This window comes from Alligator sinensis, unplaced genomic scaffold (assembly GCF_000455745.1).
Source record: "Alligator sinensis unplaced genomic scaffold, ASM45574v1 scaffold400_1, whole genome shotgun sequence".
Classification (NCBI taxonomy): Eukaryota; Metazoa; Chordata; order Crocodylia; family Alligatoridae; genus Alligator; species Alligator sinensis.
Window position 1 is genome coordinate 605,826 of NW_005841897.1, and position 20,699 is coordinate 626,524.

General features: G+C 45.8%; 3 protein-coding genes across 4 annotated transcripts in view; 1 reads left to right on the forward strand and 2 right to left on the reverse strand.

Moving 5' to 3' along the window:
• Positions 1–2,568, reverse strand: part of LOC106721871 — a 12,135-nt gene extending 9,567 nt beyond the window's left edge. The window contains exons 1-2 of the mRNA XM_025197438.1: positions 2,564–2,568; positions 1,580–2,295 (exon numbers count right to left, since the gene is read on the reverse strand). Of these exons, the coding sequence (XP_025053223.1) occupies positions 1,580–2,295; positions 2,564–2,568 (721 nt within the window). The remainder of the gene's footprint in view (positions 1–1,579; positions 2,296–2,563) is intronic.
• A 139-nt stretch (positions 2,569–2,707) lies between these two features.
• Positions 2,708–14,852, forward strand: NUP85 (nucleoporin 85). 2 transcript variants are annotated; one of them, XM_006018259.3, is made up of 19 exons: positions 2,708–2,784; positions 2,860–2,950; positions 3,483–3,645; positions 4,345–4,415; positions 5,189–5,232; positions 6,081–6,150; positions 7,257–7,378; positions 7,802–7,936; positions 8,377–8,499; positions 9,018–9,149; positions 9,496–9,602; positions 9,980–10,063; positions 10,268–10,333; positions 10,851–11,002; positions 11,093–11,210; positions 12,186–12,286; positions 13,255–13,406; positions 14,031–14,117; positions 14,656–14,852. In XM_006018259.3, the coding sequence occupies exons 1-19, from the start codon at positions 2,752–2,754 to the stop codon at positions 14,755–14,757; spliced, it is 1,953 nt and encodes a 650-aa protein (XP_006018321.1). In that variant the 5' UTR covers positions 2,708–2,751; the 3' UTR covers positions 14,758–14,852. The 2 variants fall into 2 exon arrangements, with proteins under 2 accessions (XP_006018321.1, XP_025053224.1); XM_025197439.1 differs by lacking the exon at positions 10,268–10,333.
• Positions 14,853–16,082: 1,230 nt separating this feature from the next.
• GGA3 (golgi associated, gamma adaptin ear containing, ARF binding protein 3) overlaps positions 16,083–20,699 on the reverse strand; it is a 23,810-nt gene continuing 19,193 nt past the window's right edge. The window contains exons 15-17 of the mRNA XM_006018261.1: positions 19,569–19,738; positions 18,509–18,619; positions 16,083–17,195 (exon numbers count right to left, since the gene is read on the reverse strand). Coding sequence (XP_006018323.1) covers positions 17,085–17,195; positions 18,509–18,619; positions 19,569–19,738 — 392 coding nt within the window. The 3' untranslated portion in view covers positions 16,083–17,084. The remainder of the gene's footprint in view (positions 17,196–18,508; positions 18,620–19,568; positions 19,739–20,699) is intronic.

A 20,699-nucleotide genomic window follows, 5' to 3' on the forward strand; every position in this document is an offset into this window, starting at 1 on the left:
GTTTTAATTCTGTGGAGAGTAGAGAAACTTCTTTTCGCTGGAGCTGCGGATACAGGAAGCGTGCACAGAATCCTGAGTAAAATATGAATGTTTGGAAACCATCCCTTGTCGCAGTCTGTCAGACTATCAATGGCTGTGCTTGGCACTTCTTTTTCCTTCTTGCCCTGCCACTTGAGTTTCCACAATTGAAATTCCTCCAAAACCATATTCCCGCTATCTGGCAAGTCTTCACCATACGTTTCTAAAACACGGCTAAGCTTTTCAGATGGATACCGACATGAAAAGAGAGGTATTAGAATGCCAAGATCCGTTACAGTGTTGCTGTGCAATGTAAATCTCCGCGCCAGTTCTTGAATCATGAAGTCCAAAAATGGGATATAAGTGTTAATTCGAAAGTAGTCCTCAACACTGTCACATGGAACACTGCATCTGTGTTGCTGCCGGGCTGCAAGTTGAGGCAATTTTACCTCGATGTCATGTTTAATTGCAAGTGACTGGGCAATATTAAATATTTCTGCAAATTCAGCATTAGAGTTAGATCTCTTACCTTCTAAAACCTCAACTGCCAATTTCACTTGGTCAAAACATTCCACAATGTCAGCATTTACCCTCTGAAGTTCCTTGGACAGTGGAAGAGTGATTCCTAAGAGGAATTCAGCAACTGTCAAATTGATAATAAATTCAAAATCACATACGCTTTTGTAGTAGAAATTTGCTTTATTTCTGACAGCTTTGTCACCATCCGTCTGCATTGCTTCCAGTGCTGCAATAATAGCATCATAGAGCTCAGCGAACACCATGATACTGTCATGTCGCTCCACCCATCTAGTAACACAGACACTTTGCAAGCGTTTGTGCCTGCTCTTTGGGCACATGGCATTTATAGCATCTGACAGGTACTTCATCCGTTTGGCCGATTCCTCAAAATATCCGATAGCTTCATTCAGAATGCCTAAGGTAGTTTCTATTCCACGTATTGTGCAAGATTTTGCTATGGTAAGATTCAAAGCATGAGATGCACAATGGCTGTACGCAGCTTTGGGAAAGTCAGATTTTATGTGAGCCTGTATACTGTTTACGTGGCCAGCCACTTTGGTGGCTCCATCATAACCCTGCCCCCTCAATTTTGTCAAATCTAGACTACATTCCCTCAAGAAATCCAAAAGGGCCTTTGCTAAACTGGCACCAGTCAGGTTATAAACAGGTAAAAAGCCTAGGAAAACTTCACAAACTGTAACTGGATCTTCTTTGACATATCGCACACAGACAGACATTTGTTCCACATTTGAAATGACCGTGGTTTCATCATCTAGGAATACCGCAAAGAAACCTGACTCATTTATTTCACGTACCATCTTGCTTCTGACGATGATATTGCTTGCTTCTATAATTTCCCTTTGAATGGTTTCACTACTGTATATTGCATTTTGGGGCTCATTTAGTAAGTGTTCGTGTAAAGTTACGTCACCAGCTTGACAATGGAGACGCAGAAGTGATTGGAAAATGCTTTCAGATTTACTCTCACCATTCTTACCCAATTCACCATTATCCTTCCCTCCAAGTGGCAGACCATTTTTACCTGCAAACACCACAGTCTCAATGATAGGTGCAAGTTTCTTTCGGTTTTCTTCTACCTGGGCACATCTTTCTTCATCCAGCGTGTGTATGAGAATTTTATAGGTTTTTTCATAACATTCGCTGAATATTTGCGCTTCCAAACAGGCTGCTTCATGAAACTTTTTTGTAGTGTGATTTTTTAATTTTGTCGTAACTTTTTGCCAATTCTTGCATGGCTGAGAAACCAGCGTAGACAGTTTCTGGCCTCCTACCTGTATTGGGGCAAACAGCACACAAACACGACAAAAGACGCCCGCGCATTTCTCGCTATAAGATACGAACGGATAATTTATCAGCCACGAGTAATTAAATTTTCGCGACGTGTTCTCCGAGTCTTTATACACCGGGAACTCGTAGCTCGGATGAGGGGTCCACGGCTGGGTAAGCAGTTTATACTTAATTTCATCACTTATCGAATGCCTACAGTCTACGTAGTTCCCAATGTCGTAGTCGTGGGGAGTTTCGGGATCGGGCAGGGCTTCCTTTTGATCCAGCGCCGACGGCTGAGCTTGATGCGCCGCAGCAGACTCGGGATCCAGCGGTTCCCACGCGTCGGGCTCGCTTTTCACCGTCGCGATGCACCGCTTCGTACAGAACGGATTCGCGGCCGTCTCTTCTTCTTTCCATCTCTTCTCCATGTCGGCCCGGACCACGAGGCGCCCCACGCAGAGCGGGGACCTGGAAGAGCACAGGAGAGAAAGGCAGCGGCGCCGTCACGGCAGCACCCGACGGCCCAGCAGGGCGATGTTGCGGAGGCCTCGCTGTGCAGCCCGACAACCGGCACAGCACCGCGCCCCGCTGAGCCTGCGGGGCGGGGAGAACAGAATGGAGCCGCCCGGACCCCAGAGCCCGAGCCCGGCCCTCGGGTCTCCGGAGAGCCAATGGGGTCCTTCCTTCAGCCCGTCGCGTGGGGCTGCCCTCGGCGCGCCTGCCCCCCAAAACAAACCTCATTGTTAAGGCCCGGCAAACCCGTCCTCCTGGCCACAGCGCTTTCTACTCTCAGAGGTTAATGAAGGCGGCGGCTCCGCAACGTGGGGCGGACTCGAGGGTGACAGGCAACGCGGAGGGCAGCCGGGCGGGGGCCTTCCTCTGTGAGGGCGCGCGGCGGCAGGGCTGGAGCGCGGCGGCGGCGCCATGGAGGAGCTGGACGTGGAGCCGGCGCTCACTGTATGGGGGGCGGGGCGGGGCGGGGGGCACCTGCCTGGCCTGACCTGACCTGACCGCCCCGTTCTTCCCTGACAGGTGGTGCCGGGGGTGGCGCCGGGCCGCGGGCTGCACTTCCAGTGGGGGCCCGGAGAAATGCTGGTGTGCGAGGCCGCCTTCCCCGGCGCAGGTGGGTTAACACCCCCCGCTTCCGTCTTATTCAGCAACATAAGGGTTACCATCCTCCCCCCCATTTTATTCTGAACATAAATAAAGAAAGAAATAAGGGTTACGTTTTTGTTTTAACAGGAGCTGAGATTTTCAGGGTGTCTCTGACTCCCCGAGTTGAGGCCGTTAAGGAAGGAAACTGCACCTTCACGTGGCAGAAGCAGCAGCACAAACGGGGCAGGAGCAGGGGGAGAGTTCAGCGCGGGCAGCGTTGATCAGCCGTAGGCGTTCAGGTGTAGGAACGCAGGGACTCGGACACTGATCACAGGGGAACCGACTTGGAGTTGGCTCCAGCAGAATATTTATTGTATCCAGTCGGTCTGCGCCTCTCGCGCTGTTTTTGTTACTGGCTCATTTCTTAATCCTAATGTGTCGCTTAAAAACAGTTAAACCCTGGGTTTTAACTTGTGAAGCCTAGAAGCGTGCTTCTGTCCTGCAGAGTGGTAACGCTCGTTTTGTTTTATGAACTGATGGCTTTCCACGATTTGTTTCAGGACACGGGGAGAAAGGGCCTGGCTGCCCCTATATTTATGTCCTTCGCAAGGATCAGGACATATACTTACATACCTTACGTAAACTTTTCAATGAATCCCATGGCATCTTTGTGGGGCTCCAGAGGAGTGAGGAAGAACTGTCTGGGAAATCAAGGAAGGCACAGTGAGTGGATGGAAATGCTTGATAAGTTTGACATAAAAAGGACAATTCAGAATGTCCTCTTATTGAGGCAAAATTCAGGTAGCATGTTTGCACATCCCCTTTCGTTGTTAAAGTGTCTCGGAGTCACTGAAGTGATCAGACATAAATACCTACTTGCCTCTTGTTGACTGAATGTAGTAATGAACGTATTTTGGTTTTGTTGTTCCTCTTTATTATTGCCTAGTCTCCTTTACTGCTGATGAATGTTGCCTCCTCCCTGGCCAAGGGGGTAGGAGATCAGTCCCCTTAGGACTGGTGCACATGGCTGTCTTGTTAGGAAGGGAGGTGGTACATGAATAATTATGCTGTACAAAAAAGGCCTAACGTATTGCTCCTGTTTGTACATCAAACACAAGTCCGTTTGCAGTGAAGCCAATAACGAAACTTCTGAGTTTCAAGTTCTCAGAGCTGCTGCTGATCAGTAATTTTACGTAACTAATCTTTTCAATATATATTTTATAAAGTTAGGTTCTGTGCCTGCAGATTATTTTGTGCGGACAGAACCTATATGGACTCCCCTTGCTTCATTTAGATTCTCCAGTGCAGGAGGTGAATTTCTGGCTGAGCAGAGAAAATTTGAAGGGTCTTGATCCTAATGTCCAGTAGCCATATGGCCAATAATACATCTCTCTCTAAACAAGGCCTCTTTATTCTTGCCAGGTTGGTTGGAGTAAGTAAAAACTACCGGTCAGTCATCAGAGCCTGCATGGAGGACATGCATCAGGTGGCTAGTAAGTTGTTTTTCTCCATTAACAACAAACAGACTAGGTTTGAGTCCATACAATGAATCTTATTGCAACTCTTTATTATAAATGACTGTAAAATAAGCTGTTCTGATTGTCAGTGGGGGTTCTGCTCTTCTCTCTAAATTCCATGCTGATTTTTGAACAGAGGCTGAGACATCGTTGCATTACTTTTTAATTGAACTTGCAGGATTACTCTTGTGGTTACGTCTTTTTAATCTTATCCACTCTATTTCTCTACTCTTCAATTCTTTTCTTAAATTTTTCAGTTCCTTGGCAAACCTGATCATTTTCTATTTTTTTACCTTGCTTCTGGTTTTGCTGATTTTTCTTCACACAAGATACTTTGCAACTTAGCACCCCAACTCTAACCTAGCTGCATCAAGAGTCATTCTTGCTGTCCCTTTTAGAATGCTGGACTTCTGATTCACCTGTCATTTCATGAATGAAAAAGGTGGTTTCTTTATTATGATCTGTTCTGAACCCTTAGGGTTAGAAACAGGTTTTCCCGCAGAGCAGACAACAATATGGCACCATTATAATAGTGGAATGCCCCTACTCTCTGTGACTGATTGCAGCGGTATGATGATACTTGTTGCCAGTCATGTTTTTTTCTTGCACATAGCATCACTCGTGGTCATTTATTTTTCTGTGCTACTCTGCTTCATGAGCCTTTAAGCACTGTGTGACATGTCTAAAATACAGTTTAAAAGGTCTGGACAAATGTTTGGACTACTTCTATTTATTTTTTTCTTCCTCAGTTTCAACTCGGGATCCTGCCCTGCACAACCAGTATAGCACTCAGGTAATTTACAGTCCTTATATTTTTGAAACCTGGTCACAACTGAAAGTAAACTCTTGCCAGAAAATATACGCAGGCTAGCATACTGTGGCAGTGATATGTTCTGAATCTGGGTTGTTTTAGTCATTTGGCTCTGTGTACCCGCAGCTGTACATGGCCAGATACACAAGCTGTAGGAGCCATTTATTTATATGTATTTATACAGTTATGAAAAGTTGCCCCTTTGAATTGTGGCTCCCCCACTATTACCTCAGTATATGTCCAGTTTTGCAGGTGAGAGGCAATCTTACCATTTTATAAAGTCTGTGAGCCAATATCTCACTTCACCCTTCAAATACCACATCCAAAATAAGCAGATGCGTCTCCTAGCAATCCCTGAAAATTAGACCGTGAACTTGCAGCAATAATAGACCAATCTTCCAGGAAGAGCAAAAAGTATTAGATGTAGATGCATCTTATCACTGGTATTTCTCTTCTAAAATTCAGATCTGAGTTGCTTTACAGAACCAGAGTAAATCACTTTTTGGTTAAGGCTTTTCTGTACAAGGCCTTTGAGCATTAATGTTAGAAAGAATTCCTGTACCATTCAGTGTTTACCACAAATGAAGGATTTTTTTTCTATTACAGTTTACAAACAACTTTTAAAACTTAACCCAATTACATAAAGAAAATATGGTGACCCATTGTCTCCTTGTAATTCACATCTTCTCTAAATGTCAGTAACCATTTCTTTTACCCACAAGAAGGAAACTTAAGCAATAAGGAGGGAGGATGTTATTCAAATGTCTTTGCTTTTGCTAGGAAGCATGGGAGTGATTAATACATTGGTAACTGTTCCTGTTTTTCCTCAGGTCTCTATTCTCTCTGCAATGGAACTGATTTGGAATCTCTGTGAGATTCTCTTTGTTGAAGTGGCACCAGGTGAGAATAGACCTATACTGATGTTAATATTGAGAGGGGCTTTTTTGTTCATGTACCTATTTGTTTTTGAAAAGCATGTAGAAATTATTACATCTTACCATCTCTTCAGCAATCATACTATTAATGCCAGGAAGTAACAACAAACCTGTCCCCTTCTTCTGGCCGGAGATAAGAATTACTTTCTGCATCTTGCATCGAATTCTGAATTAATAGATCATTTTCCTTTTTCCTTCCAGTTCCTGCTTTCTGTGCCCTGTGTATTTTAACCTAGAAATGGAACTGTTTCTAGTTACCTGACCTTAATTAATTACAGTGCCATCAAACAGACTTTGTTTTCACCTGACAATCAAAAATTAAGGAAAAATCTCAAATACAAATGCTATTTAAATTCTTAACCAGCAACTCTATATACTTCCTAAGTATCAGTTACCCATTAGGGGCCAAATGATCTGATGCAACTCCTGTGACTTCAGTGTGTCTTCATTCACTTCAGCTCAATTTCAGCAGAGAATTTGACCCTAGGATTCCAATCCAGATGGCTTGTAGAAGCATATTTCTTTGCATAAACTGACTTCCTTTTTCACTCACGTACTGAGATTTTTCAAAGTGTTGACACTAGTTGCTAGAGAACATATTCATTACTTGGTACAAGCTTTTCTCTTCATTTCAGGCTAAGAGAAATCAGATTGGGACTAAAATAAACAGATTAATAAATTTGTGCATCATGTAGACAGCGTAAGGTTTATCTATGTTCATCCTTCTGTGTCTTCAAGCACTTGTCTTTTGCAAATGACACCACTATAGTTACTCAGTAACTTTGCCAGGGTGAAAGAGAAAGTTAGTAGACAAAGGGTTCTTTTTCAATCTGTAAAATTCTGAGTTTAATTTGGCTGGAGTCTGCTGTATTTCCATCATCTGGATATTTGTGGATTTTCTTCTAGGGCTTGAGACTGGTAGATGATAATATGGATGAGCAAGAGAAATAGGCAGACTTGTCCCCATCTCTTGCTCTTAGGAAACGCAGGATGCACCTATTAATATTAGAAGCTGGAAACAGCAGGCAGCAGAGCAAGAATCTAATGGAGAGATGTTTTCTCTGACTGCAGCTGGTCACCTCCTGCTTCACCTCCTTGACTGGGTTCGACTTCACGTGTGTGACGTGGACAGTATGGTCCGTGAAGTTCTGAACAGCGAAAATCCATCCAAACATGAGCTCTTCTGGAATGTAGTGAGTATACACGTCTGCTGAAGGAGTTTCTATGTGCTTTGTGTCCTCTTCCACAGGCATTGTATGCTAGGTTACATCTGAAAAAAGTGACCTTTAGCTTAGTTGCTAGTGTCTACCCAGAGGCTTTTGAATGAATCAAGTGTGAAGACCGCATTGCATCTCATCCCTAGAGAGTGATCCTTCCATTTCAGATCAAGGTAGATGTTAGGCCCAGCACAGTGCAGGGGAGACTGCATTGTGTTGTCCTGTATGTGAGCATTTGAGTTAACAGATTCTGAAGTTTAAAAACTTTGGTTTCCCCTTAACTTTCTTAAACAGCGCACACTAACTCAACTGAAATTCCCCTCCAGTCTGATTCTATATATGGCCAGTTTCTCTGTACTGTTCCCAGTTGGTGCTCACAGGCTTTGATGGCTTTTGCAGGTGGACATTTTTGTGCTTCAAGGCCGGATGGAGGATGCCCGCCACTTGCTCTCTAAAGAGGCCGCCGCCAACCCTACGTCGAAGGGCATGTGCAAAATACTGGATGACCTGATGAAGAAGATGCCCATTCTTGGTGTATGCATGCAGCCCTTGGGGGTGGCACTTTGAAGTTTAATCTGTACCTTTTATGGGTCTCCCTGACATAACATCATAGCTCATCAAGCTATTTTTGTAATCAGTCTTGTCCCCTCCTGGCTGTAGCGTTGCATAATTAGCTTGAAGACCCTTAAAGACATCACTTCTTGTCTCTCCTTGCTGCAGTGGTTTTCCCGTGGAGGGAAGGCTGCAGCTGCTTCACTGGGGTCTAATGTGGGTTCTCTTACTGTATGTTACTTTAATATTTAGATTGCTAGTGACCAAAAAGCTTCAGATAGTGTTCGGTGGCAGCATATATCATCTACTGTAAGGTCTAATGTTTAGCTTTGCACCATGTAAACCTGAGTTGAGCTGAAATGAGTTTTATAGACTATACCGTTCATTTCCTTTCTTTGTGTGCTTGTGCATCCCATATATAGCTTGGCAACACCCAGACTCTGACAGAGATGGAACTGAAATGGCAGCACTGGCATGAGGAATGTCAGCGGTACCTGCAGGATGGAACCTTTGCTTCTAATTCTCATATGGAATCCATCTGCAAGGTGTGTTTTGGCTAGAAAAGAAGGGGATTATGGGCAAGGTTGTGGATCTGAAGATTGCACTAGCCATCCTAGAGATTAAGAGTCCTGGGTGGACATAAGTAAAACATGGGCAGGCTATAGTGTCTGCTGATCAAAGCAAGCAATTTGGAGGCAGGACTCTTGCTGCCTACTCTTGACTTTGCCAAAGACCCTGTGCAACTTGAGGCAAATAATTTTTGTCAAAGACCCTGTGCAACTTGAGGCAAATAATTTGTCCTGCCTTTCCTTTGACTCATCTCTGTGAGATGAGATGGGCAGAAATGCTGATCGTAGAACTAAGCTCATAGTCACACTTTGAAGTCCAATTAACTGTGAAACTTCAAGGGTTCCTTGCTGAAGGTGGCTATTAGGGGTTGATGACATTGGCTGAGATGATCCCTCAGAATAATGCTTTCAGTTAGTGGAAGGAATAGTAATAAAGGTGTGACTGTTGCTTTGCAGTATTCAAAGGGTTACAGCGGGGTACTCACTTTTGTTAGATCCTTCTGGGCGATGAGAATGCCATACTGGAGAAGAAGGAGCTCATGACTACTTGGTACCACTTCCTGGTGACCCGTCTCTTGTACTCTCATCCAGCTGTGAAGCCAGTGGAACTCCGCTTCTATGCCCAGGCAAGTCCGAGGCCACTGTATGCCAAACAACTCTGAGGGGGCTGAATTCTCATGGGGTCCAGAAGTGGATTGGCAAAAGCAATGAGCGGGAAATCAGGATCTAGGAGCAAGCCATTTGCATCTGACAAGAGTTGCTGCTTTTTCCTGAGTTACAAGATTGAGCTTTTCCTGTAAAAGTGGAGGCAAATTCTGCTTGACCCTTTCAGTTGACTTGTTTTCCCCCTAGAAGGCTTTACCCCCAGTCCAAACAGGCCTGAGTTAAGATGAGGTAACTGATTTCCTCCTCTCTTCTGCACAGTTTGTGGCTTTTTGCATTCACTTTGTCTTGTTTTTGGGGCTTCTGCAGTCAAGCCTGGATCAGTTCCTGGGAGGAGAGAACAGCCCCGAACCTTTGGACACCATCCTAATGGCAGCCTTTGAGTTTGAGATCCATCAAGTGATTAAGGAATGCAGGTCAGGTTTTATTAAGACATTAACTTCTGGATTTTATAGGACTACCAGTCCATCCTCAGTCTGGTGATAAACTAGCACCTCTTACATCTTTGAGACAGAGCAGTTTACTTGCTTGTGGATACGTGTGCACAGAATAAAGATAGTTGAGCCTCTCTGCTAAACCGTTTAACAATCTCGGCAAGAAGCTCTGTATCTATCAGCAATTACGAGACCATTATGTAAGGTTTATGAAGCCACTATGTAACCTTCTGCCCACCTGCTGGGGGAGAGCTGTGCTCTGCTGTTGTAGCTGTAGAAGATATCTCCTGATAAGTTTAATGTGTCATTAGCCAGCTCCAGGCTTAAAATTGTTTTTATTTTTCTTGTTGCAAATGCAGTATCGCCCTGAGCAACTGGTGGTTTGTGGCTCATCTGACTGACCTCCTAGACCACTGCAAGCTCCTGCAGTCTCACAACCTCTAGTAAGTGTCTATCTGGGCTGTCAGACACCCAAAGACAAAGGATGGGAACAAAAAGGCTGCAAGGAAAAGATAACATGGTTTAAGAGCAGTGGACCAGGGAACTGGAGATGAAGAATTCAAATTGGGCTATGTAGGCATGGGATTGACTCCTTTGTAGTCTAAACACTATCTAGGATTGAAATAAGTGTTGCTTTTCTGTTCCAGCTTTGGCTCGAATATGCGGGAATTCCTCCTTTTGGAGTACGCCTCGGGGCTCTTCTCCCATCACAGGTAGCAAATCCTCCCTCTTCCGGGATGCCAGGGCAACAAAAGAGAAACCTTCATGTTGAAGGGAAAGACAGGTCAGATAAGGGATCCACTTGAGGAGTCCTAGATAATGCTGTTTTATAAGCTCCTGTGTACTCCATTACCAGGATCATGAGAAAACTAGCAGGTCTCTTCTAGCACTTTCATCGGGGAAAAATCCTGTCCCAGCTAGTGCTTTGCTCGGTCTAATCAGAGATGTTACAAATAAAGCATTTCACGTTCTGCATCTGAGCCCACAGAGCAGCCTGTGGGATAAAGGGATAGTCCAGAATTGCAGTTCTGGGTAACAGCAGCTACACAAAGGGTGGGGGCCTGTAGAAGTACCCCAGGAGAAAGAAGATGAGCAGTGTGCTGTCATTTTGGGTCCTGATTCAGATCCCATTTGTGGCTCTAATAACATGCATATTTAAGAGCTCTTTCTGTGTAAGAGCAGTCTCCTGCCACTGAGATGTTTGACCCTTCTCCCCTCCCTCTTTTGTAGCCTGTGGCAGCTGGGGGTCGATTATTTTGACCACTGCTCTGAGTATGGCAGGGTTTACCTAGAGCTTCACATTGAGCGGATCCCCCTGACCACAGAGCAGAAAGCCCTCAAGGTGCTGAGGATCTGTGAGCAGAGACAGATGCACGAGCAAGGTGACAGACTGCTGAATTCTTTCCCTTGTAGTGACCCCGGTGTCACTGCCGAATCCTGACTTTTTTTTCTCTCTGCCCCTGGTCCCAAAGTTCGTAGCATCTGTAAAATCATGGCCATGAAAGCTCTGCACAACAATCGCTTGGGCTCAGCCCTGTCCTGGAGCATCAGAGCCAAGGACGCTGCTTTCGCTACACTCATATCAGACAGGTGGGTCATTTTACTCTCCGGACTAAGCTGGACATTCTAGAGACTGCGGTTGCTGAGGAAGGAGGGGGGAGGAGGAGACTGTCCTGAGAAGTCTCTTTGGGATTATCTGCCCCTAAGAGAGCCCTGCCCCCTAGCACACCAACTGATTACAGTTTCTGTGCTAGGGAATTAAATCCATCCTTGGCTCTCTTCAGAGATCAAGGATTGTGCAACATCCACAATATCCTTCTCTAGCCATTCCCTTTTCCTTTGTCCTGCCTCCTCACCCCTTGCAATCTAAAGATAACAGGAGTGGCCAGATAAAATGGCCAGTTGTGTAGCAAGCCCTAGTTTTATACTGAATAAACTCTTCAGTAGTGGATTGTGAAGAAAGGGATTGTTTTTTAAAGGAGAACGAGCTCCCCAGCAGTGGGCTAAGAGATCTGGGCTTGTTCCTGGCTTGCTTGCAGCTTTGTATGATCTTTGAGAAGTCATAGAGTGTCAGCCTGTGCTTTAAGCTCTGCCAGGTGGGAGAGAGGGGCAAGCACCCATGTGTGGTTGGGTCAGAGGTGAGGCTCAGCTGAGGGCTGAGCTCTGTGGGAAAGGATCTCTGCTGTTTGCCAGTGGGAGGAGAGTCCTCTGGCTTTAAAAGAAGGTAAAAGAAGCAGAGCAGCATAACAAAGCCGCTGCCTGAGCAAATGAAAAGCTGCTTATCAGTTCCTTTGTGCCACAGGAAAGTAGAGCTGCTGTTATGACCTGGCAGAGCTGATTGTGCTGCTTTGCCTCGGGGCTGTTTCCGGATTCTTCCACCTTTTCTTTCAAAAGCAAAAATCTTCCTGAGCTGCTGAACAATAAGCAGCATGGGGAGAGGGCTATTAAGCATGCATTGTCGCTCCACTCCTATGGGTCTTCCAGAGCCCAACTGAAGACAGCTAAAATGGAGCCCAGGAGGTAGTATGGGACTTCCCCTCAGACCTTATGCCTCTTCCTCCCTAGATTCCTGAAGGATTATTGCGAGAGGGGCAGCTTCTCAGACCTGGACCTCATTGACAACTTGGGGCCATCCATGCTGCTTAGTGATCGCCTGACCTTTCTTGGTGAGAACCTTCTGCCACCAAATGCTTCCTGAAAGAACGCCCACTCTGCCAGCACTGCTTGGAGCTCCCCATTCCCTCTGTTCCCTCCATCCCAAGGCCGCTAGAGGATGGCAAGGAAAACAAATTATTATTGGTACCTCGACCAGCATCACAGTTGGTGCCTGTTGTGCATCATTTCTACCAGAGCAGCCAAGTGTTCTGGGATTCTTCCACCATGCACTCTACCCCTACCTCCTAGGGATTCCTTTGAGGAGCGAGCAACCAGAACCAGGAAAACCACATTAGATAATACAAGGTAGCTTAGTGGCTTGTAGTACATTGAGTATAGGAGAGTTCTGCTTGTCGCCTGAAGATCTCCACCATCTTCTGATGGTCTGTTACACTGACAAGCTCACACAAGTGAGGAGGGCTCCCCATAACACAAGAACTCGAGTGTTAGAAGGGCTCCCTCCAATTTCCTTTGCACAGCCACAACTTCCTCCTCCTTTCAGCTGCCATAAACCTGAGATTGCTCAGCTGTGGCTTCTGGTGATTCATGAACCAACAAGGCAGGAAGCAGAGCTGAAATGCAACTTCCCAGGGAGCTACTGGCAGTTAGAACATTTGATTTATAATGCCAGAATCTCAACTAGGAACAAGAATTTGGCTGGCTTCCGGGTGACCACAGCATTTCATCCCTCCAGGTTGACAATTCAGAATCGCTCCCCTGCACTTTAATATTACGGTTTGTGATTGAGCCTAGAAAGAAATGTGCCTGCTGCATTTGAGCTCCTCCAGACCCTAGATCCTAGAATTTTATCCAACAATGACTGTGGCCCAGTCCTACTTCTAGGTGCTGGCAGTTCTACCAGGAACTTTGTGGGGGAAATGCCTGCTTAGTGTCTTGTGACTCAGGCATGGGATGTTTCTGCCAGGTGCTGATGTGTTTTACTCACCCCCTGCCCCTGGTCCCTCTTCCACTCGCACAGGGAAGTACCGGGAATTCCATCGGTTATATGGCGAGAAGCGGTTTTCTGAAGCTGCCAAGTTGCTGTTGATGCTGATGACTGCTCATATTGCTCCTTGCTCCTTCTGGATGACTCTGCTCACTGATGCCCTTCCTTTGCTGGAGCAGAAAGAGGTGAGACTGACGTTCAGAGACAGCAGTCTGCCCATAGGCCATTCCTTTTCTGGACTGGATCTGACCGAGTATCTCCAAACAGCTGATCTAATGAGCAGGAACTCCGAGCAGTTCTCCATGCTCCCAATGCAAACGGGTAACATAACTTTGAGAAATATATGGCCATCTGAAAGTCGTGTACAGCAGCAATATAGAGGAGGCAGGGGCACAACCGTGAGATAAGGGTGCAGGCACTCGCAGCAGAATTTGGCTCTGTGTGCCCTAGGCAGTTGTTTTATCTGTGGTAGGATTGCAGGTGGCGCAGGCTGGGGAATGACTAGGACTGCATTCAGCCCCTTTCTTCCAAAATAGTAGAATCAAGGTACTGCTGAGGACTTGACATCATGCAGGCTTATCTAGTTGCTTGAATTGGGGTTTTCCAGCAATGAATGTTACTTCATAGTGGCTTGAGGTGGGCTCAGAAAACTTCAGCTTTAAGTACCAGACCCACAAACATCCAAAGGCTCAAAGTGGAGTCAGGGGAGGGCAAAGGGCATGCTCTTCTTTCTGATCAGCTTCTCCTGCCCCAAACTGGATTCCCTGTGCTAACCAGTGAGCATTCAGTAAGCAGTCTATGTCCTGCAGGTAATATTTTCAGCTGAGCAGACATATGAGCTGATGCGGTGCTTGGAAGACCTGACAGCAGGAAAGCTGGATAATCAAAAACTCCAGGTAAGTCCTATTGTGAGGACACCCAGATAACAAATCCATTGGTATGTGAGACGGATCTAGTTGCTGAGGGAAGGTCCAGGATCTTGAGGCTGGAGGACCTTCCATGAGCGGTTGAAAAACAGCAAGGAAGGGGATATCATGAGGCATTGACATGTCCTTATCTGTCCAAAACCCTGTCTGTTTCCCTTACCCTGTGCTGTTTTGTAAGGGGTACTCAGTGATCATTTACCTTTACAAGCATTTTCCTTGTGGAAAAATAACTTGTAAATTAGAGCAAAAGGTTGATACACACTTTATATAAGGAACCAAACTACTGCACTTGCCCACATCAAATGGGCAACTGTTTGCTAGATACAAAAAGCTTTGGAGGGGAAGAAAGAGGTTGAGTTGCCCTGTCTGCTGGGCTGAAGATGTAGGAAACCTGGTTTGATCCTCTTAGAACACGGGAAAAACCCTTGCTTAACAGCCACCTAAGAGAAGCAGCACCCAGGGCCGTGTCAGTGCTTATCGCTGTCTCCCTAACACTTCTCCTTTCCAGGATGACGACATTGAGACAACCAAGGTGGAAATGCTGAGACTTGCATTTGCACGAAACCTTGCCCGAGCCATTGTGAAAGAGGGCACGTTGGAAGGGTCCTGAGATCAGGCCAACACATTATTTTTATACTTCCTCTGTTGCATACTGTACATAAACTTGATGGTGTTTCTAAGAGTAAATGTCTTTTTTTTCACATGCATCTAGCTGGTCTCACTCCTCATTTCAAAGGAGACCCTGGATAGGGTCCCTGCAGTTTCCTTTGCCTCAGCAAAGAACTGGCCTTAAAGTTCTTTCTTTCTATTGGCTTGGAACACTGCAAGGCAGCTTTCAATATAAGCAAAGGCAATGCTTCATACACCTACCTTTCAAACCAAACCGCAGGCTGGAAGTGTTCACCTTCCAGAAGACGCCTGCCTCTGCCTTCTTGGATTGAGTCTTGTCTTACTTCTCAGGCTGTCATTAGGAAGGGTTGCCCACAGAGCAGAGTAGGGAAAACAGTTTATTTAACATGCAGCAAAACAAATGCATTCGAGATGTATTTATAATAAGACGGTTCAGTATGAAGCTGCAACCTCAACCTATGAACAAGTAACATTCATAAATAATTTAATTTCCAAAGCTTTTAACAATACATTTCCACACAGCGAGAGGATGGGATCGTTCCTTTTGACTGTACAGCTTGGGCACTGCAGCGCTGTTGACAGTAAGAATTAAGCCATTCTGCAGAAAGCACTTGTGCTCTTCTGATTTCCTCAAAGTCACAGTGAGATTCACTTGTAGGTAGCTAAAGCAGTGAAACCTGCTTCCTAAAGGATATACTACAGCACCTGGGCAGACTCAAATGATCTAAGCAAAGCCCTATGCTTACTGTGTCTAAAATGCAAGTGAGGACCTTGTCAGAAGCAGAAAGGGACTCTCTTGCTCCCCACCTCTTCCTTTCTGTTGAAAAACACCGCCACTTCCTTTAGGGAACTGAAAAACCCAGTGACCTTACCTCCCTGAAAAGCACAGTCTATTCCAGGGGTGGACAATTATTTTGGGCGGAGGGCCACTTACTGAGTTTTGGCAAGCCATCGAGGGCTGCATGACAGGCAGCCAGGGGCAGGTAAATATTAAGTTTCTAAATTTTTTTAAGGGCCCCATGGGCCGGATAGAATGGCCTGGCGGGCCACATCCAGCTAGAATCAAACCTTTCCTTATTCAACTGCATTTCCTAATAAGTATAGAGAGGACTTGCTCTTCTGACCTCCTTGTGTTGACCCCCACTACAAAGTTGATGTCCGGCAGGATAGAGATTTCCCACTGGGGAGACCATTGCACTTTGCCACTTAATACTAGGAACAGATAAAGTGGTAAGACACCCAACACATGCATCATCATAGCCTAGTGGGTCCTTCCTTCCCTTCATCTGTCTGCTTACTTAGTAGTTTCTCTACAGCTCTAGTATTTACAGATCCTACTCCTAATCACCTCAAGAGAACATAGTACTCAACTACAATAATAATACTCCGTGCATGAGGGGACTTGAGAGGCCTATCTTCTTAACTGTGCTTTGGTTGCTGCACCTGATTAGCGATTGCAGAGACTCTGCTGCCTTTATGTCCTGGGCCCCTGGAGCCTTTTAGCCCTGGTGGTTTTACCTCCTCACCTCCCCCTGCTCAACACCGCGGAATGTGACGAAGTCAGAAGAATAACCAGTGTGTAGCCACATGTGTACAAAGAGTAGTCCCAGCTGCCTGGAAGCAATACCATATACAGGCACCTGGGAGTATAAAATAAACCTTATCAGTTAGAGAAAGGAGTGTCACACAGCTCACACCTACTATCTGCCTAAACGGACTGCTTAGGATGGCTGTTGGGAGAGAAAATGGAGTGGGCGTATGCAGCGTCACTCTAGTGTAAAAAATAAATGTACCCTCTTTGAGCCGGCATTGCTCAACAGGCTTAGAGAGTCTAGTTCTGGTACCCAGGAGATAAAAGCCCTAGGGTAGGCCTATATTAGGGCTCTGCACTGAGGAAACTCATTACATCATTACCCTACCAGCCTTTAGGCATCTCTGGAGAACAGCATGGGAGTAAGCCAACCCAATCCCCCTCTGGTGACAGGTCTCTGTTCCAAAACACCATCATTTCAAGTTTAAACAAAGTGGAAGATAGAACCAGGTTCACCCAGAAGCCAAGATAAAAGCAGCCAGCAAAAGGTCTTACCGGCTGCCACTCAGTTCATGCTTGGCATATATGCCCCAGGACCACTTCAACCTGGGGTAAGACATTCTGGACTAAAGCTACAAGCAGAGTGGTCAGGACATGTAAACAAAGCTAAACATCACCAGTGGATAGCATGTGCGCCCCTTCCACGTCACAGTCATTCCAGTCCCTTTGGGATCCCTGCCAGGTCCTGTCATGGAGTCTGTGGCAATCTCGCTGGGTCATAGATTCCCCCATTGTTCTACCGGGGGAAACTGATCCACTTCCCCAACCTCTGTGCTGGGCTGGTCTCCCAAAGTGAAGGTCAATCGGTATCTCAGTCTCACTTTTTCCTGTAGGAAAGAAGAAAGAGGAGATGCTAAAACAGCCTCCCAGGAAGACTGTGAAATCAGTAGTGGAATGAGACGACCAGGGTTATTTCCACGTTACACACTTCGCTGTAACAGTATTGTAGAAGCCATAAAAGCTCCATGCATGCACACAGCAGGGAGAGGAGGCAGTCAAGCTAAGTTCATGGAGTGTTTCTGGACACACAGGCAGGCCGATTTATTTATCCTCTACTTCACATGCTATGAGGAGCCCCCTCTTGAATGGAACAGCAGGAGAAAAGCATGACCTACATTACATATGCTGACCAGCATTAGGAGTTCAGGTGCTCTTCAGTGATCCTGTGAAACGTGTGTGAGTGCAGCTCAGAGAACTTAAGTCTCAAAACTAAGCAAGGCTGCAGCATGTAGTAGAGGTTAAGGATAAATCTGACTGCTTCACAGTCCCTGCTGATAATGAAAAGGGGGAACAGAAATCTGTCCTTGCTTGGGTATCTGGAATTTCAAAATGTTCCCTGAAGTCAAGATTTATTTATTTATTTATTTTACAGAAATCCAACATCCCACAATATTTGTCTCTTGAGGCTATCATGCCTTTTAGCTGAGGCTCTTAATGCCAACAGAACCATACTCTTTGAGAACAGTAAGTAACAAACATCCAAATGATTGGAGTAATCAAAACACTATTTGAGTAGACTTTGAGCTTCACAGAACATCCCACTGCAGTGATCACCACACAGTAGATACAGCAAAGTGCTCCAGAAAAAATATAGCAGCTAAGTAGTTCCAATGTGATAAGAAAGGAAGGGGTTGACTGTTGTCTTTTAAATTATTTGCATTACACTTCGCAGTGAATGTCCCAAAGGAAAGTGGGGAGACCTCTCTTGATGCTCGTGGTTCAAACCTTTGTGTCTGGCTACAGACTCAGTGGGATGAGAGTATTTCTACTACCCTGGATCAGCTTGGGTTTCCTGACTGTTAGACATCCCACTCGGGGAGATGGAAGATCTGGGCAGGAGCCCAACCTGTTTTCACTTGAAGCAGAACATTATGGTGGTTATTCTTCCAACCCAGAGCTCTCCAAATGCTCATCCCATCTCCCCTGGCTTGTCTAGGGTTGTTGCGGAGTGAGGTTGTCCCTGAGCCAGTCAGGCTTTCCCCATCCCGGAAATGAAACACTTCTGGAGTGTGAATATACTCCACCTGCAATGACTAACCTCCCTCGGGATACTGCTCCAGAATTTAGACGAGGCTGTTCATACAGTTAGTCTAAACTCACTGTGGTATTCAAATCACAGCAAAAAGACAAAACTTCTTACCTTGGTGGGGTTTGCCAACAGCATGACTTGAGTGATGGCAGCTGGTGGCTGGATGGGGTTGAATGGAGACAGTTCCGTGCCCGAGGGGGGCTGCAACTTCACTTTCATGGACTGCAAATGAAAAAACACAGGAAACCTCCGGTGACATGACTTGACTGAGGATAGTGAGGAATCTATGCACAGACAGGGAGAGTTGTGCTGCACATCTGAAGTGCACAATTGAGTGTATATCCATGTGGAAGGAGTGACAAACCGAGGTAAGGCTAGTCTCTGTGACGCAAACTATGACAGGCAAGATAAACCAATACCAGGCAAACCGGAACAGCACCTCTCTAGCACTGGTTTCTCACCAGCTAGATTTCAGAAGAGATTCTTTAGTTGGTGAAGACAGACTAGATCCAAGCTCTATGCTGTCTTCCACAAGTAGAATCAATCATCCAACATTAGACTGGAAAAGATTTAACAAAGCCTATCAAGAAAGCCTTCCATGGCTCAATGCAAAACAGCACTAGTCCCTGAAACTCACTTCATGCTCTTAGATACAGTTTGTACCTTCTCCCTGTCTTTCAGCTTGCCTATTTGTTTTACAAGTCTACGCTGCAGAAAAACAGCTTTTAAGATGTTCTGCGTTTGTTATAATTCTGCTTAATGACACCTTGCAGCTTCAGTGGGGAAGGTGGGACCACTGCCTGATGCAATCTGAGAAGTGAGAAATGCAATAGGCCTATTAGATCTTCCAGTCCATCTCCTGGCCAGGGCAGGATTATTGTACATTGTTTTAGCAGTCATCCAGTTTAGTTTCAAATGTCCCATTCAATGGGTTTTAGAATTCTCTGTTTGGCACATTATCCTGCAGTCTAATCAAGCTCATTGCCAGGAAGCTGTGGTTTAAATCTAATAACAATTACACCCTACGTTTTGGAAACTGAAGGAGCAGGGGTCTGAGACTAGACAGAGGGGGAGTGTCATGGGCATGAGGTCAGGAACCTCAGACATCTCCTGGCTCTGTAGGCTTTCCCAAAAGCATCTCTGTTTCTCAGGGTCATCCCAACGTCCCTACCTTTGGTACTGCTGCCTGCAGTATAATATTTTTAATAGGGAGCGGTGCTGTGTTCAACATCGACACAACCACGACCAGCACATCCGATCTCCCAGGTGGGCACTCCTGGGCAAAGTGTAGGAGGATCCTGAACCCGTTCTTATCGTAGGCTGTCACTGGAAGAGCACTGCCTGGGGGAAGGATAGAAGGGAAAGAGTGCTATAAATTAACATCTCATCATACTCTAAATCTGTAGCAGATGATTAGACTCTGGTGTCTCACTGCCTGGCATTTTTCTCAATGTCAGGCTCTTCTTCAGAAAAGCAACACAGCTCTCCATATCTTTTCACAATACAGTTAAACAGTAAAAGACATTGATCTCTGTATGAATAAGTTCAAAGAGCAACCAATTCTCTCCCAAGGCTGATGGCCTCCTCAGCAGCAACACTGCTTCTCTCTTCATCCAGCCTGGGCTTTTGTCCTCTCCAGATGGTTTTAAAGGGGAAAGCAAAGGGAGGGTGCTAAGTGCAACAGCAGGATTTGACAAGCACAATGGATTCAGGCATCAGAGCAACATCTCAGCTGTACAAGGAGACTCCGGATCAAAACTAACCCTGCGCCTGCACTGCCAGTCCTGGTTGCAATGATGTTTTGAGCACTTGGGTTGGGTAGCACAATGATGCAGTGTCTTGCTCCACAACACCTCCAGGGTTGTGAGTGGCAATACAGTTGTGGAGGCCCTATGTGCCTGTATTGCAACACAGCTAGGATGCAAACACAGGGAGGGGATTTCATAAGCAAACACTAGCTCCTAAATAAACAACTAGGCAAATGTCTTTTAAGTCCCTTGCCAGTTAGAAGTGACGTGCCCATAACACACTAGTCTAAGAGCCTACCAACATTTGTACATATTGTGTCTTGGGAAAGGCAGGTCCAGATGAGGGAAAGTCCACTTCTGAAAAGCCAACAGCCCGTCCTGGCAATAAAACACTACAACCAAAACTAGCTGCTTCCCAACTGTGATCAGTAGCAGGGACAGGACTCTGCTACAAATTACATCTATGCAGCCCCACAGTCTGGCTTGGGCTGGGGGGAATGGAGGAAGGTACGTGTCTGTCCATTGGGGGGGGGGGGGGGGGGGGGGGGGGGGGG